This window comes from Sylvia atricapilla, chromosome 3 (assembly GCF_009819655.1).
Source record: "Sylvia atricapilla isolate bSylAtr1 chromosome 3, bSylAtr1.pri, whole genome shotgun sequence".
Taxonomy (NCBI): domain Eukaryota; kingdom Metazoa; phylum Chordata; class Aves; order Passeriformes; family Sylviidae; genus Sylvia; species Sylvia atricapilla.
In genome coordinates, this window is record NC_089142.1 from 81,784,599 (window position 1) to 81,802,213 (window position 17,615).

Consider the following 17,615-nt stretch of genomic DNA (forward strand, 5'->3'; position numbering starts at 1 on the left):
CTTTAGTCCCTCCAGCATTACTGTGACATCAGAGGCTTCCTCCTACAAAAACTTTGGAATTTCTTATATTCAGTAATGGAAAGCACAGAGACAATGTAAAGCAAAGCTACAACTGACTAATTCTGATGACATAGGTAATCAGAATTTTTAGCTATCATTTCTGAATCAGAAATGATAGCTAAAAATTAATTGTTCCAGAACTTTAAAAAACTTCATCTATAGAGGTCAAAAATAGGAGACAAGTGGTTAAATTGCACCAGCCTGTTCTCCACTCAAATTCAAACACTAGCTCCACTGAGTGCAAAACACTAAACACACTGAAATGCACATCTGATTGCTCACAACATGTTTTACTAAAGCAGACACATCAAACTCATGGAAACTTTCACTTCTGCGCAATAAAGTTGGAAGCAATCAAAGACTCAATTGTGGAGAAAGCTCAAGCTCTTCTTGAGCCTTGTTCTGAAGTACAGGTTTTCCACACTGATCTTAGTTCTAAATGCCTGTTTTAAGCCTGCATTGTGACTACCAAGAGCCATAGTTAACTCAAGTGAACTGGTTTGCATATCTCAATGAACTCAGTATTGGTTTGCAGTGCATCAAAGTTATGCTTTTCAAAAGTTCTTGACAAAACAAAAGGCAATGTGAACTGCAGCTTATAGCACAGGAAGAAGAAAATCACCATCTCTGGCAAACTTAAAAAATCCTTGCTGCAACTGAAGGAAAAATTCACTCTGATCTCAAAGCTAACATAAAAGTATGCTGACTGAATTTGAGCCATCAAATTAAAAAAACAAACAAACAAATAAATCCCCAAACCATAATAACCCCCCAAATCAAAACACCTTTCTCACCACTAACAAACAGAAAGTGGATTCACAGATCCATTTACAAGAGAAGTCCACTCTCTGCCAAAGGGTTTTGCAGTAAAGAAAAAGGAAGTATGTAAAGACTAGTGACATAAAAGTAATATTTGACATAACTAAAAGCTAATCTATTTCTGACTAGGGAAAAAAAAAACCAACAGAACTTAGATTGATAAAATTTTGAATTTCACTACACAGCTCAATAGTATGTATTTCTCAAGGAGTCTTTTCAGTTTGGTAACAGTAAAAATACAAAAATAGAAAAAGCAGGATGATTCTTAATGTAGAATCAGGCCTCTGACTAGAGATTGTCAGTAAACCTTCTGGCAAAGCAACTATGATTTGAAGCAACCACGCTTCTTACATTGACTACTTGATTTTTCCATGAGATCAACATGTGGCATTTTTAAAAAAGCTAATGGACCCATTAGTAAGGACTATGAACTTAATTGGACAAATTAAAATACTCTAGCAATCATCTCAGTTCAGTGATATACATGCGGTTATCAAAGCATTATTTTTGACAATTTCATTTAAAATTAATTATAGTTAAAATATAACTATAAAGCATTTTAGCTTTCATATATACTTGCTTTAACCTGAATTTCATAAATCATTAAGGAATAGCCAGAATTTCGTGTCCCAAATGCTTGAGCTATCCAAAATAACAAGACTTGTTAAAATGATGACCAGTCCTAGAACTCTGCACCCACACTCAGACTTGGGCAGCAGGAGGACCAGTCAAGCCTAACACTGATGCTTTTGCCACATGCCTCAGTGGTCCAGAACAGACCTCCTTCCTAGAGAATACGTGGCCAAGTGGGCCAGCCCTGTGAGCCACTGCACAACAAATTACCTCAGAAGAGAGAAAGGACTCAGCTGAAGGCTCCCTTAGCTCTTTCAGAGGAAACGAGATTTCTCGCCCAGTATTTTTGGAAATAAATGTATAGCAGAAGATTCTCTACCAAACTGGAAAAGTTTTGAGGAGTTACCCAAGCATTTTATTCCCAGTATCTTTAGTAAAATCTGTCATGAAATCACTCAAATCAATTAAAACACCTGAAAGTAGGACTTGAAAGACTACATGTATTAGGAGCTCTAAAGACCAAATAACTCTGGATACAAAGGCTCAGCAGTGTTCTATGTAGTCTGCTTTGCAAAATTTCCACAAAACAAGTCTAGTGGACTGCCCATTAGAAGCAGCTTTCTGAATCACCTTCTCATAGGCTATTTTATCTTATTATTTCAGCTCTAAGTGTCAAAGGAAGAACAGAAGATCAGAGCATATCCTTGCTCTTCTCTCAGCTATAGGAGGAGAAAAACCCAACCAAATGAACCACATATTCAAGATAAAAAGAAAAAAAGTATAAAAGCTGAAACAAAATGACACAATACCTGACTTACTCTCTAAGGGGAAACATTAGAAAATTTTTTGCTATCTCTAACTTTATTACCAGACACTATTCAAAACACACAATGATAAAGGTCATAAGAGAAGGTATACAGCATAAGATCACACTTCACAAACTTCATCTCCCTGTATTTTTTATGTATCTTTGCATGTATGTCATACACAGAAGGATAAGGGCTCATTTTCAGGTTAGTAGACAAGTCTAAAGGTTGGTCTACAAACATGGAAAAAACCCCCAATTTACCAAGAACTCATTCTCCCCAGGAATAGTCTTAAATAATTCTCTCTATTAATGTAAAACTTTTGTAACTCCTTTCAGACCAGCCTTTCAATTTAACAGCACTGCAGTACCCCATTCAGCTATTTACAATGGAGAATGTGTTTACTGAGTTTTACCATATGCCATCCAATCTCAGTATTTTCAAACATTTAAGTAAGAAAATGCAACACAGTAAGACCTGCAATTCTGCAGGTAAACAGGTACATGCTGGTTTTAAATGTAGCTACAATTCTAAATTACTGCTTTCCAAACCTTCTAAATCAATAGAGCTCTAGAGCGTGCGCCTTGCTCATATGTTTGCATCAACTCAATAAGGCGGCTCAGGGTCACAAGATTTCTCCCTTTCCTTTAAATCAAGCTTCTAGTAACCTTTCGTTTAGCACTGACTGTTTTGGTTATCCTCCTTTGTAAGGCCTATGAATTTTTATCTAACAGACCTTGTTGATACTCACAGTTGCTCTGAACGAGGAGTTAGCTGGACAGTGTTTAGTGGTTTCCTCTCATTAAACACAAGATATTTTCACCATCTGAAATTTTTCTTGTAAAGGTTTTGATTTTTTCAGTGTTTGCCTAAAACCACACTGGATTGGATTTTATGGCTTTTAGTGCTTTTGCAAGGCAAAAGAAAGGCATGACATAAATGTTCCTATGGCACCAAAAAAATAAAAAAGGGACATAGGAGTACATGCTTCCTCAAGAATTATGTAGAAATATCTTTTAAAAGCATCATGATCAGGTCATTCTTTAAACCTTTCCAAGGAGCTGAAAAATTGCCCTTCCTGTATCCCATTGAGGGAATTACCCACTGAGTTGCTCTTTTTGTCAGTTTCTGGGAGCTGACTGGATGCTGATTCTGGAGTCGGCTGCCAGGTCTTCTCAGCAGAAAGCTCAAGTTTCTGGAAACTGCCCCAGCCAGCACACTGTGTTTGGTGAGCTTCAGTAAAATCTATATTTGCATGGACAAATTTTGAAGAAACCAAAGTTTTAAATGAATTGGTGGATTTGAAGGACTGCATCATTTCTCAGGATACATGTGGGCCTATTCATGAGAACTGAGGCTCAAAAAAACTCAAACAAACAAACAAAACTTAAATCTTGTTTCTTCTGTTAGCTGAGAAATACAATTTCCTAAAATAGTGAAATGTCAGAGCTTTCTCCTCATAACCACGAGAAGAATTGAGAACCATGAGAAGCACTACAAGCAATTAGAAAAGTTATGTAAAGGTCAAGGGGTAAAAAATTCAGCATTCAAATTGGCCCAGCTCTTTAAATATAGATCTAGGAAGTTAGAAAGTGCTACAGAATTAGCTTGAAAGTAGAAATACATTTAAGGTATGTTAATGAAACTAAATGAAACTTCACTACCTTACTTGAGGTGAAAGGCTAGAAAAAATACCTCTTCCGGGCTGCTACTACAATTTCATAAAAACACGTCAAATAAAAAGAAACACTTTCGGGGGGGGCAAAAAAAGAAACTATTAAGCTCTGGACAGATTTCCAACCTCATCAAGAGACTACAATAAGTTGACAAATTAGCTGGAAACAATTTTCACAAAAGTAGGTAACTTGTCACCTGTATCCCCATTCCCAGAATTCAAATAAGGTCAACTTGTTACACTATTTTCTATTTTTTCTAAGAATCTATATTTTGCTGAAATAGAATCAGTGCATATAACCTTCTTGTACCCACTCATGTTTTTCCATATCTCTCTATTTAGAATGCAGCCACACCACCAAAACTGCTTTATAACTTCTATATATATTTCCACTTCATATAATAACAAGAAGTCTACAGAAACAATGAAACACTTTAGCCTAAAATTTCCACTTTGCCCTTTAAGCCCTACCGAGGCATCAGGAGAAAATATACATTAATGGCTGCATGTGAAAAAAATTTCTACTTCTGCTTGCCATACTTGAAATTAACTTAAAAGTTATTTCAACTAACTGGAGATATTAATGGCCATGAGACAGATGAAAAGCTGAAGGAGCACAGGAATAGACAGACACAGTGTTACTCCTATGGAAGTTTCTATGAAATAAAGCATCTTGAACACAGTTAACTTCTACATCTTTATCTGTGAGGTCAGTTAACAAAATGAAAGGACTGATTTCTTACTTTATATTTAACTGAACAGTAAGGATTGGCAAACACCTAGTCTACCACGTGATTTTACTCTTTTAGCATTATAACCTTCAAGATATATCCAGAAAATGACCAGTTCCTCAACAAACTCACTTCAATCTTGATAATCCTCTGCATATCAAGTCATAGCCAAATATTATCATTAGCTTCCCTATATTTCAATGTAAGATAAGACAAAAGTGCCTCTAACAATAATTAACATCTCACAGTAGGTCAAATATACTTACTTGGAGTTAAATTCTGATTTTTTGGGCACATTTATAAGCTTTTCCATCAAGATATGTAGCTTATAAGTAAACATCCATTCTCTCATGACTATTACCATTAGATTGTGAACTATTTGGCCCCGAAGTCCCTATAGACACACACAGTTAAATACAAAATAGAAGCTGCATGTGATTTTTGTGAACTCTTAGTCTGAGCACTTCCAATATTCCACGCGTTTCTCTAGAATATTCTTTGTTCCACCAGCCACTTTTACAAATGACTTTATGTTGAAATAATTGCCTAACACAGAAGATTTTTACAGGTATGTGTTTTTTATACACAAATTACTCTCCCTATATTTAAAATAGAGGAGTAATTTTCTTGATTTACGGTGATTCTTGAATTTGGTACCAGCAGTCTCTTACAATGCAGCTTCAGGACACATTTAAGGCAAACATTGTCAGTATAAGAGGTGTGGTGCTTCTTTTCATCCTCTAACAATGAGCACTCACACAACCTATTCTTCAAGAAATTATTCTTTTTCAATCTGAATAGCTCCCTGAATAACCTGATCGCACAGATGTCTGTCTTCCAGTGTCAGCAGAAGCAAGGACCTGGCAACATGTGGCCAGACATAGCCATATATTGCCACTCTAGGGACTTGCCTTTTCAGCACAGCATAGACCAGGTTCAAATAACTGTGACTGTACTCCAAGGCTCAGCTTGTTAATAAAGTAAATCCAACCACCAGGCTCCTACCATTGAATCAAAAAATGATGCAGCTAAATGATGCAGAGACCTGATCTGCTATGAACTCACTCTGCCAATTTAAATTTGTTCAAAAACCCAATGTTTTTGGTACGTTAATTTTGTACCAGCAAGCTTTATGCTGAATCAGGTATCATCTGTCCTTCCTGCAGCTGGCATAAAGTCAGCACAAACACGGCGTTGCATGCTCTAGCTAATTAAAAAGGAAAGTGCCTGTGTGCTCACACCTGATCCGGATCAGCTCAGCACAGCTGAACGATCCAGTAGATCACAGATGCACTGTGAGTGACTGCTCAACACCTACCTGCATTTTTCACACACCTCAGGTACATACACACAACCTGCACTTAAGGTGCCACAGGCCTTATATGTGGAACTTGACAACGATCCCCAACTATTGCTGAAGTTGAGAAGTCGTTGAGGAATGTTTTTTTCCTGCCTCACAGCAACAGCTTGGGAAGAAGCAGAACCATTTGACAGAACAAAGCATTCCTCAGGATGACAATTTGAAAGACAATATTTGATTTTCAGGGAATTTGATCTAGGGTAAGCTAGATTTCTACCCCATCCTACAGCAAGATACCACACGTTCCAGCAAACTGACAGACTTATGACCAAAAGCAAAAAAGATGAGAAATACTGCGCCAACATTACACTGTACTTGACTGTTGTTGATTTGCTCTAGATCTTACAAAAACATCCTAATGAAAACCATGCTCATCTACCCACATGTCAAAAGAGCTAGATACAAACAGGTAAGCTAAAAAAAAAAAAAAAATCCAGCCTTACATGCCTCTTATTCATTTGTTTAGCTGTGGCATAATTTTTGTATTATCCTGATTGTAACTGCCTGCAGTATTAGAAATAATGGACAGACAGTATAACAGTTGAGGTTTTTGGTGGTGGTTTTTTTTTTTGGACAGGTTATAAATCTCTTCCTTATGCTGTCAAGAGTAAGGGAATAACATATTTCAATAGCAACTTTAAAACGAAACTCACAAATTACTACCATTATGGTAAGTGCTAGATATCCCACTGTGCAGTTTTGCTTTGTGAATTTTTACCTTCTTCCATGCACACTTTTAGCCACTGATCGCACAGCCTTTCAGTGTTTTCTGCCTTTTCCTTTAAATAAACTGGCTCTGGCTCCTTCCATCTGGTTCCCCTTCCGTCAGCAACCCTGCACCTGTTCACACCTCCTCTCCTGTTGGATTCCACTGAACATTTCCTCCTCTGCCAGGGCTATTCTGGCACTCGCAACCTTTCTGTCATTCAATCCATCTGTCAGAAGTGAACTTTGTTTACCGCAAGCTTCTGCTTTCTTCTTCAAGAAGCAAAGCCCCTCAAGGTCATTGTCAAATGAACTGTCGGTGTAGATTTAAATCCACTTCTGCTAACCAGCAGCAGATGAAGTTCTTTACAGTCCTGTATTTGTGAAGATCAGTTCGGGGTATAGGAGAAATAGTAAGAAGCAAAAGAATAGCTTTTAATCATTATTTGTTAACTCCAACAGCTAACGTGTTTTTCTTCAAATACATGCATCCATTCCTTCTTTCTAGGGCTAGCACAGTCTGAGAAGGACTTTGCAGAGCTGTGCAAAGAAGTGAAAAGGCTCACAAACATATTACAAAAAAATAATAAATGAAGAATTTTGACTCTGACTTTAACAGTTGTAACAGAGCTATTGACTAAAAATGCAAAGACAAAATGGAACAGTTGAATGAGTAAGTTTACAATAAAACCTTAAAGTGGCCCACAGCACCCATTTTAAATTATTTAATCTGCAGGGGTTTTTTTTGCCTTACCTACTAATGTTTCAAATGCAACACTATTCAAAGAAAAAAATTTTTTTGTTTGTTTTCAACCCTTGTAAAACACACAAACACAACTCTTTGTTAGAACACTGCCTTCTACATTCAAGCAAATTGTTAAGATTCTTTGTCAGAGCTGAAACTAAATTCTTATTGTCAACAGGATACATTATTTTTAGCAATTCCTGTGTCCATATTTAATTCCATTTTCAGGAATACACTCTGATAACCAAAAGTTCCTGAATTATTAACTAACCTCCTTGACAGTCTTAGTCTTCTAAAATAAGAAATATCTTCAATTTCACTCCATACCTTTACAAAAAAAGATAACCTTTCACCACGATTAAATACAATACTAAAAAATAAAATACATATTTTAAGTTTAGTAAGCAATTATAATGAACTACCCATTTTATTACCCTTTTACCAAAAATGAATTTAAAGTAAAGCTTTCTGGGATCAAGTCCAGGAGGTAATCCAATCTCATTAGCAGAAATGCATTTATACTTATGTTAGGTCTGAATTTGACTTTAATGAAAATTGCATTGACAAATACTGCATAATTTTAGCTGAATAAAAACTTAATACTGGTCTATGCCTTATATGGGGATAAGTCCCTCCATTTCCAAGGAATTATTTTCTTATGCTATGATCTTCCATAGGAAATAAGATGCAGGTGAACAAACGCACTGGAAATAGAAGAGGAACCCTGGTACCAAAAGAGCACACAGCAGTGTCCCACCTGACTACAGAGACACTTTAATTCCCCAGGGATTTAAGCCCTGTAGAGGCCAACTGACCATCAAGGAGGAGCCAACCAAGAAGAGTTGCTCCTATTTCTACAAACTTATAGCTTGACATGCAAACCACCAAAGCCACAGGGGCAACCAAGAGCAGCACACAATTAACCTTGCCCTGCTGCCAGCACAGGCAGGGCAAGGAGCTCAGCCCTGTCAAGTGGCCGACGGCAGCTCATCTGCTCGCTCCGGACGGGCATCTCCCAGCTCAGCCTCTCCTGGCCAATCCCCGGCACAAGGGCTGAGGAAGGAGAGCAGCCAGGCGGCCAAGGCTGGCGTGCTCAGGTGATTTTTTTTTTGTTTTCTTCCTCCCTCCATCCACCAGCTACTTTCTCCAGCAATGACAACCCACAGGCTGATGCTCTTCAAAAGTGAAGTTGGATGAATTCTCCAGCTGAGGAACTTTTGGGTTCTCTGTTGAATTTTTTTTCTAGGCAAGAACTTCAGGAGCAGAAGTTCGCACAGCAAAGAAAAAATACCCATAAATCAACAACCGCTGTGACTGCACAAAATAAACAACTTTGAATATACTTCTGAAAGCACAAGACAGCTTTTAAAATTGTTGAAGTTCACAAATACCAAATGCTGACAGAAAAAGTACATTTTAGCTTATTGTAAAAACAAGCTTTCAATGTACTTGAGAGAAAAGCTTTAGAACAAGTCAGAAATAATGATAAAAATCAGAACCATTTTCCCAGTAGCAAATTCAGCAAAAAATCCAGCAGCCTTGAATACATGTATCTGAAAGACTTCTTTGGTTCAAAAAAATAAATCATTATCCTGTTGTCATTAGTCACACAAATAAAAAACCTAATTTGAATGAGACCAAAGTAAATATTTGATACACACTCATAAACTTATTACTGTTGGTGCTGAATAATAACTGCTCAAAACAAAGACCTTATAAAGATGTTTGTTTTCTACAGCAGTTAGTCTCTTCAGTGTTTCATCTGAATTCACCACTCGCTCCAAAGCGCTTTAAGTATTGTCACTGCTCCTGAACCACACTCTACATGGAGTAGCAATTTGGCTGCCTCAACAACCTGATGTGATCATTGATGTGACCAGTTGCAGTTAAAATGCCGTGAAGAAAAATTTAGATGAATCTAACACTAAAATCAGAAAATGCATTATCGTCTTTTCCTTAAGAAATATTTATTGTGGGACAATAAATACAATTGCTAACCATGCTAAAAAATAGTTTGAAATTAATAATAATTTATAAACAGTTTAATGGTCAAAATCAACATATGATTTTGTATTTATTCTTTAATCTTTCTCTTATAAATTTTATCAGTGGCCATTATATATTTCTACAATAATTTAAATATGTTTAAAATATTAAATAGAACGATATTTAAATAATTGTGTGTTATCTTGACACAAAGTGTATCAGCTTCGAAAATTTTACAACGCATTGCCAGAAGACGACAGAACCGATTTATTCCAAATCACTCAGTATCAGTCTTCATAAAGCAGCATATGGTCTTATCGTGGCAGGTAAAATATTTTACCTTCTATAATAACGCAGAGCAGCTAATTTATCTACATGCTGTATAATCAGATAAACAATTTCAGCTGCACTATGAAAACCTGTAGGCAAGGGAGAAATTTATCCCCCACCACTTTATTCATTTTTCCATATACATTCATATGATTGTTAACAATACAGGCTATTCTTTCTTTCACCTCCCTCTTCAATTGCCTTAAAGCAAGCCCTTCTTTTCAGTAGTGAAAATATTTGCAGTTTCTACAGCTGCAGGACAAAGAACTCAGATTTTCACAGAGTTGCTCAGGGGAAAAGGAAGGGGGAACAAAAAAAAAGCTCTGTAAGATTCAGTTGCAAGCAAAGCAGAGTGAATGACAACTTTCAAAGCTACCACAATCATTTACTAATGTGCTGCTATAGCAAATAAGTCTAATTTTTTTTGACAGCACCAAATTAGATTTATTGCAGAAACTGCCGCATAAATAGCATATGGTTATGTTATACTACCTATTTCAAATCCCTGTAATGTTTCCTCCCCTCCCTGTTTAAAATGGGTAATTGAGCCAAGCTATAAACCTTCTGCAGACAAGATACATACAAGTTCAAAAAGCAAATGCAGGACACGTAGGGTTTTTTTGTTAAAATTGTCTAAAAAAAGTATCACATATCGTGATGAAACAAAACCAGGTAATAAAAGGTCAAATCTTCCTTGCTACACTTCAGGATTTTATTTCCCCCTTTCCTCGATAAAATTTTGTTTTCATTTCTTTTTCAAGCTGACAGTCATCAACGCGGGGCATGACCCCGTAATCCTCTCACACATGACTACCTCTTACTTGCACAAGAAATCTTATTGATCTTTACTTCTTAAGCGAGTCAAATTATTCATGTGACTCAAGATCAGAAGGCTCGGACCTCCATTCATTCCTCTCAAGCTCTCATTTGTGACTAGGGAAGTGCCTCCTCCGAGCAAAAATAAAACATCAGAAAACTGGTTCCATTCATTGGAGGGGCCCAGCCCTGTGGGAAGGTGCCGACCCTACAGCTCTCCCGCCTTTCAACGGGAGCGAACTTTCCTTATCGTTTTCCTGGATCAGTCCCCGGACCCACGTGCTTTCGCATTTCTGTCACTCACTCGCCACATCCTCCGTTCGCTATACCGCTACGGTAAAATGCGAAACCGCGTAACCTTGTCACAGGGCAGGGCGAGAGCAGAGCCCCGCGCTTTTGAGGAGGGAGGGGGCGCGATGCCGCCGCTGCCGGCCCGGGCCCGTCCCCGCAAAGACCTTGGAAGGTGTCGCGTGTGGCCGGCGGGCACACCGCTGCACACATCGCGCACGGCTGCGGCCGCCCCGCCGCTCGCCTGGCGGTGGTCAGTCCTCCCAGCTGCCCTATCCGTTACTGTCTGATTAGCTCTGCGAAGGAGCCCCTCCCCGGCCAGCTTTCCCCGCCATCTGTTCCACACGCCATGGCTGCCGCCCAGCAGCCTCGCGCTGCCCTCCTACCTGGCACCCGGCTCCCGGCCTTACCCCAAAGTGCTAACACAGGTTCTCGCTGCTGGCAGAGTCAGGATTTCATTACTACTACTTTGACAAGTGCAGGGTTGTTTGTAATTTCTCTTTTATCCTGATTTTGATTGTACAACCACCTCCCACTGATTCAGTTTGCTTCAGTTTTGTTGCTCACAGATTTTACTCTCCACATTAATCTCCCTCTGGCATGTTACTGCATCTGTTCCCTTTTTTATTATTAATTTTCAAATTCCCACCATTTTTGACAAAAAGGAGGTAATCTACACTCTGCTTCTGCCCATTTCATTTTCTTTAATTTGGAAGATAAGTATGAAAGCGTGCCAAAGAAGTTAATTCTCCGTTAACAGTTTATTTTCTGGCATCCTGATGCCTTTGTATATGAAAACCAGATAGAAATAAATGTTGACTGAATCACAACAACATAGTCGAAACCGTCCCTAAATTTAATGAAAAGTAAACATATGAAGCAGAAACTAAAAAGTTTATTAGTTACCAGAGTTGTTTCATGTTATCACTCATCCCTGCATTTTAAAATAATGCTTTTGCATGTGATGAGCAGACTATAAAAAAATTAGAAATCAATCACTGGTTACACCTCATTTCTGCTTCCTCCCCCCACACCCCCCATTCTAGTGTTATTGGTCCTTTCATCAGTCAGTCAGTCTGAGAAGATTAAGCATATCTCAGTCATTTAATATTAGTAACAACATTTCTCCAAAACTCTTTCCTAGCATAGATGATGGACTCTAAGGTGCTAAAATTGTTGGAAAAGGCATGGTATTAAGCATGTTGCTAACTAATAGATACAAACAGAAAAAAAAACCCCAAACAATAAATACTAAGTATTGTGCCACTCCCTAGAAGGCTGTGTATAACCACCAGGAAGTTTATGTTTTATCATTTAATAATATAGCTTAAATAGGGAAAACAATGAATGAGGCAGGCTGCAAATTCTAACAAGGAACACTGGTGATGACATACAGCTCAACACCAGAGCTTCAGATATTAAATAATTCCACATTAACCTGGAAAGGTATGTGCTTTATTTATTTATTGTACATGTAATAGAAATTAGTCTTAATGGAGTCACTGAAACTAGCAAGAAGCACCAATGCACAATAGGATGACTGTGGAACTGCTAAAACCCAACTGGCATGTCCTTAGATACGCTGCTTTCTAGAGATCATATCACTGTCAAAAAGAGGGAAGAAGTATCACGTAACAGGGGAAAAACATAATCAAGAAAAACAACACTCACTTACTCACTGTAATATAAACTTTAGTCCTTCAAGAGAGTGACACAGGGATTTAGGGCAGGTTGGTGGCTCACCTGAACATGAAAGCACATGTTCATTTAGTAATTTTTCCTTACTTACCAGCTGACCTTCAGAAGTTCTCACAGTGTTTCATATGAGTGAACAAGAATAATAAAATTTAAACTAAACTAAATCTGCTTCTATTTTAGTTGGTTATATTTCCTAAAAGAATTCAGATGAATTTCAGTAAAAGATATCTTAAGCAATCTATTTATCTATCTTCATACCTGAGAAAATGCACAATGGCATAATAAAATTTCAATTTTGAAATTTGATGATTCCCTTGCTTCTTAGGATTTATTTAACTTGTTTGTTGGCATTTGTGAACAGGAACTGCATCTGGCTGCAACTGAAACAAATAATACCTCCAGATCGGGTTAGAAAAAAAAAAAAAAAGAGGAATTTTTAAAATAATGATTCTGTTACACAAGAACAGTGATTTTTTTTTTTTTTTTTTAATATTAGATGGCACACTAAGATCTGGACAAGCTGTTAACGTCTTGCATCTTTTATATGATCTTTTCCATGAGAATATTGACATGATTTTTAATGACTATTTTCTCATTAACTAAGAACAATAGACCTGTATGTTTTCTACTCTCTGAAGAAGGGTTTCAGCTGAGCTTAATTGCCAAGATCTAACCTTGCCAAAGTAAGAGCAATTTAACATTGACTTAAGAACTGATTTCATAAAATTCTCCTGCTACAATAACCTCAAAGCCGAAACTAGGGTCAAAGAAACCCCCAAGAAAACTTTAAACAATCATGGTCAGTCTCATACCATGGTGACATCTGCAAAGTTACATGACTGACAAGCAAAACTACACAGTAGAAGTTCTGTATTCCCCCAGTCTTTTGAAGATATACAAATTAGAATTACTAACTAGATTCAATAGCAGAAAGTGCATGTTAATAGCAAGTATTTCTAAGCAACATATTGCTCCAGGAAGAAAGGTGACAGGAAAAGGCAATTTTAAACTGTGTGGCAATGGTTTAGAATAGCTAATTGTAACCTTTTTTTCTTCATTTTTAACAAGTACATTTTGTTAACTTAGAAGCTGTTTAGTTGGTAATCAATCAACAGTGTCTGAAAACTAGGATACAGCAAAGAAGTGGGACTCCTGGAGAAGAGTGCTGCTCTGCAGAGTACTTTCTTTTCTTATTATGACACAGATTGCATGTTTTCTCTCATTTATTCCTTTCATATACATTTATCTCATTTTTGTACATTAAAATCCAAAGTGCTTGTATTCATTTTATAATCCTATTAACAATATGCAAACTTTGAATCAGTAGATTAGTGAAGCTTTTCTCCTTAGTAATACAATAATTCATACAAAACAAAGATTTCTTTCTGTATCTCCTCAGCTACCTCTAATATCTGCCAGAACAGCACAGACAGGTCATGCAAGGCAACAGAAAGACCATCCACAATGGTGTAACAGCAGTACAGGCCCTCCTCAACTCCAGTGTTGTGAGAAGACTTGGAGTGAACCAGCTGGCCCTCTCCTGAAAAGAAGAGAATCAGCAAGACGAGGCCAAGGCCAGAATACCCAAGAGATGCACTAAATCAGTGCAATTTCTGCAGCAACCTCCCACAGGCAGGACTCTAGAGCTTAAAATCTGTTTTCCTTGGCAAGCGCCACAGTGAATGAGTCTACAACCCCCATAGGACTGCTATTACCCCTACCCTTCAAGTATTTTCACTGACACAGTTGCCATTTGAGGTGAAGGGAATAAATGAAAGAAGGCAAACTGTAAGTGAATATAATTTACATGCAACAACTATGGATGTACCAATCCACGAAAAACATGCTGAGTTCAAAATGCAAAACTAATGCCACTAGAGACATGTAACTTTTATACCTTCACTAGCACAGAAAACCTGTTATGCCAGGAGGTGAGCTGAGAGGAAGAATAATGGCTAAGGACACGTGTCATTTCAGTAGGGGATATTTTCCTTTGCAAGGCAGGGAAAACAGGCGACACGAGAGCATTTCAAATCTTGCCCTAGGAATTTAAGTTCAAGGGGAAAACAGGTAACAGATCAGGAGCAACGATCACTCATCTCTTTTCCCCCCCTTCTCCAAGCAATGTCACTTAACATATTCCTAGAAAACAGACAGACACTCACAAAAATCTCCAAAATATTATAGAATCTGGGGAATGTCAAGAAAAAAAGATTTGAACCGCTTTCTCATGCCTCAAAATACACACTTTTCCAATAAATATATGTCAGCATAGAAAACATTTCAATTCTTGTAAGATGCCAAGCAGGAATACACAGTTAATACAAAAAAACTCCCAACCCAATCCCAAAAAGAGAAAACAAAACCCAACCAACCAAATACGCCAAACTCGCAAAAAATCCCCAAGCAACCAAAAAAACCCCAAGGAGATCAGGACCTTGCAGAAGAGTGTCTGCACTAGGTGAAAGGAGCCATGGCCGTACAGTATCTGTCTCAAAAAGGCAGATCTGTGAAATTGTATGAGAACAGGGCCAGCACAGAGCATTACTTGCCCAAAATACTGTTCCCAGCCTCTAATGATTCCATCTCAAAAACTTTCCAAGTTGGAGACCATACATCAAAAAACTACCTACATCATCTGTATGTTAGGTATCCAGCTTTAATTACTTTGCTATGTAAAAGCTGGCAATAGTTCTCATTTTTACATTTTGAGTATTTTCACAACAAAAAAAATTTAAAAATTATAAATTTGCTAGTCAGATTTCCTCCAAGATATCCAGAGCTTTATTGCATATAATCAGCCTTTGCTAAAAGGAGCGTGGTAAAGCCATTTGGTTAACTATCACAACAAATCATTATTAATAAAGTTCTGCTAAATCCAAACTTTAGATATCTTAACAACTCACCCAAAACTTTTTTCAAGTTCATTAACCTCTAGCATATTTTTTTCTCTAAATACAGGCTGTTAGAGTGGTACTTTCTTCCATCTGTTAAACAACCGTGCTCTGAATTACACAAAAATTTAGCTGAATAGAAAAATGATTCATTGAATTTAATAGTTTAGACAAGGCTCTATTTTATTTCCATTTACTCAATGGCAGAATTCTCACAAAGCCCAAAAAGTACAAGACTTGGATAAACACACAGACTTCTGTTAAGTGATAAAAATCGGAGCTTTTTTTTCCCCCCATGAAAAATTTAAACTAGCTTAACTTCTTTACTTAAGTACAGAGTAAAAGCTGCCAGATTTGTTTATGGATGTTCATTCTTGAGGGGAGCAAGGCAATGGAACAAAAAACTCACACATAACCAAAAGCCTGCAAACAGTTGGACAATAGCATTTTCCAAGGCAAAAGGAAAAAAGTTCTGCAGTTACCCAAACTCAAGTTGCAATGAATAATTGACATGTCAATCTTCTGGAGTTTTCTAGAAACATGAAATGAATAGTGCAGCAAAAGACATTGGGAACTATATCCAAGGATGGAATATGCTCAGGGGAAGTGAAGTCTCTCATCATACAATGCATTGTACTGTATCTTCACTGAGCAGCAGACTGAAACACCCTCCTCACATACCTGAGCTTACCTCATACAGAAAAAATTACGTTCATTTATACATTTATATACATATTCCTGGTCATTCTGCAGAAGAAATTTCAGGCTATTAATTTGAGAACTCCTATGCTCAAAGGTGCTCTCTACACTACAATCTCAAACAACATTTCAAATATATTTGTCCTACTAAACAGAAAAAAATGTAGCTGTAGCTTTCCTTGCTGTTCTTCCTGCCTAAAACCATGCCACCTCACCACCAGAGTTGAACATTGCCTCTTCTACACACTAATAATTCACTTTTATAAATTATAGTTCATAACTCACTTATTCAAATCTGCACTTCTAACACGACTGAGGGCTGCCCATGTAGCCAATGACTGCAAGTATCTACAACAACTGTGGGGAAGCCTGTGGCAAAAAATTAGCAGAATGAAATTGGTACTACAGCATGTAATAGGATAAGGGGTACCTGGTGAGGTGCAGTTGGTCCTCAGATTTACTCAGCAGTTCTGTCAGTTTTAGGCACTCCTCTCTGGCTCCTGTCACATCCTGCTGGGCTTGTTCCAAACGCTGTTTGTTTCCATTCAGCTCTAATCCCAGTTTTTCTATTTGCTTAGAAAATTATAGAACCAAAGAAAGTATATTTAGGAAATACATAGAGATTAATTTTAAGAAAAAAAAAAAAAGTGATCAAAGCACCTGAAAATAATGCACACTTCTGCTTTTGAAAAAAAAAAGTAGTTACTTGATAAAAACTGCAAAACAAGAAAATTGAAGTATTTGAAATTACATTCTCATGAAAAGCCAAAATGTGTTTCATATTTAAGTACTCTAATATACAATCAATGTTATTGTGTTCATGTGGCCTGAAAGTTTTAAGCATTCAAGCATTTTCCATTTTTCTCATGTGAAGGCTCCATATTTGTGGCCTCAATTCACTGTGCTAGACAGCCAGAAAGGTAGTGGAACAGTGGCCATCTTCAGAAGCTGCTTGACATGGTATTGGTCTTGTGATAATTAATTTATTTTTATCTTTAATGCCTACTACATAACCAGTGACAAGGGGCATTTAGCTTTGTCACCTAATATTACATAAGGGAATAAATGTAGTTTTGTTATTTACCATTATTGAAAAGAAGTATTTATGATTTCTATCTGAACCCTAAATGTACCAGCTGCTGTTAAGCCTATTATTTTGTTAATATCCTTAGTCCTTATATGTCAAAATAGTCACTGAAGTTGATGAGTCTATTAACTTATTTTACAAATAACCATAGTCAAGTTTGAATGACCAGCATCTTCTAGTTCTACATGGCTTGACTTATGTTACCCAATCATATTGTCAGCAATTTAAACATTTTTCATGGAAATTCTCAGAAACTATATATTTTTCTTCAAGTACATATACAACATACAAGTACCTGTAGGAATGCATCTGTAACACAAATACTACACTTTGTCCTAAGGAT

General features: G+C 37.3%; 1 protein-coding gene across 1 annotated transcript in view; it reads right to left on the bottom strand.

Annotated features, from left to right (window-relative positions):
- The window catches only part of SDCCAG8 (SHH signaling and ciliogenesis regulator SDCCAG8), a 105,756-nt gene that overhangs the window by 50,572 nt on the left and 37,569 nt on the right, over nucleotides 1-17,615 (bottom strand). The window contains exon 13 of the mRNA XM_066315968.1: nucleotides 16,616-16,758. Coding sequence (XP_066172065.1) covers nucleotides 16,616-16,758 — 143 coding nt within the window. The remainder of the gene's footprint in view (nucleotides 1-16,615; nucleotides 16,759-17,615) is intronic.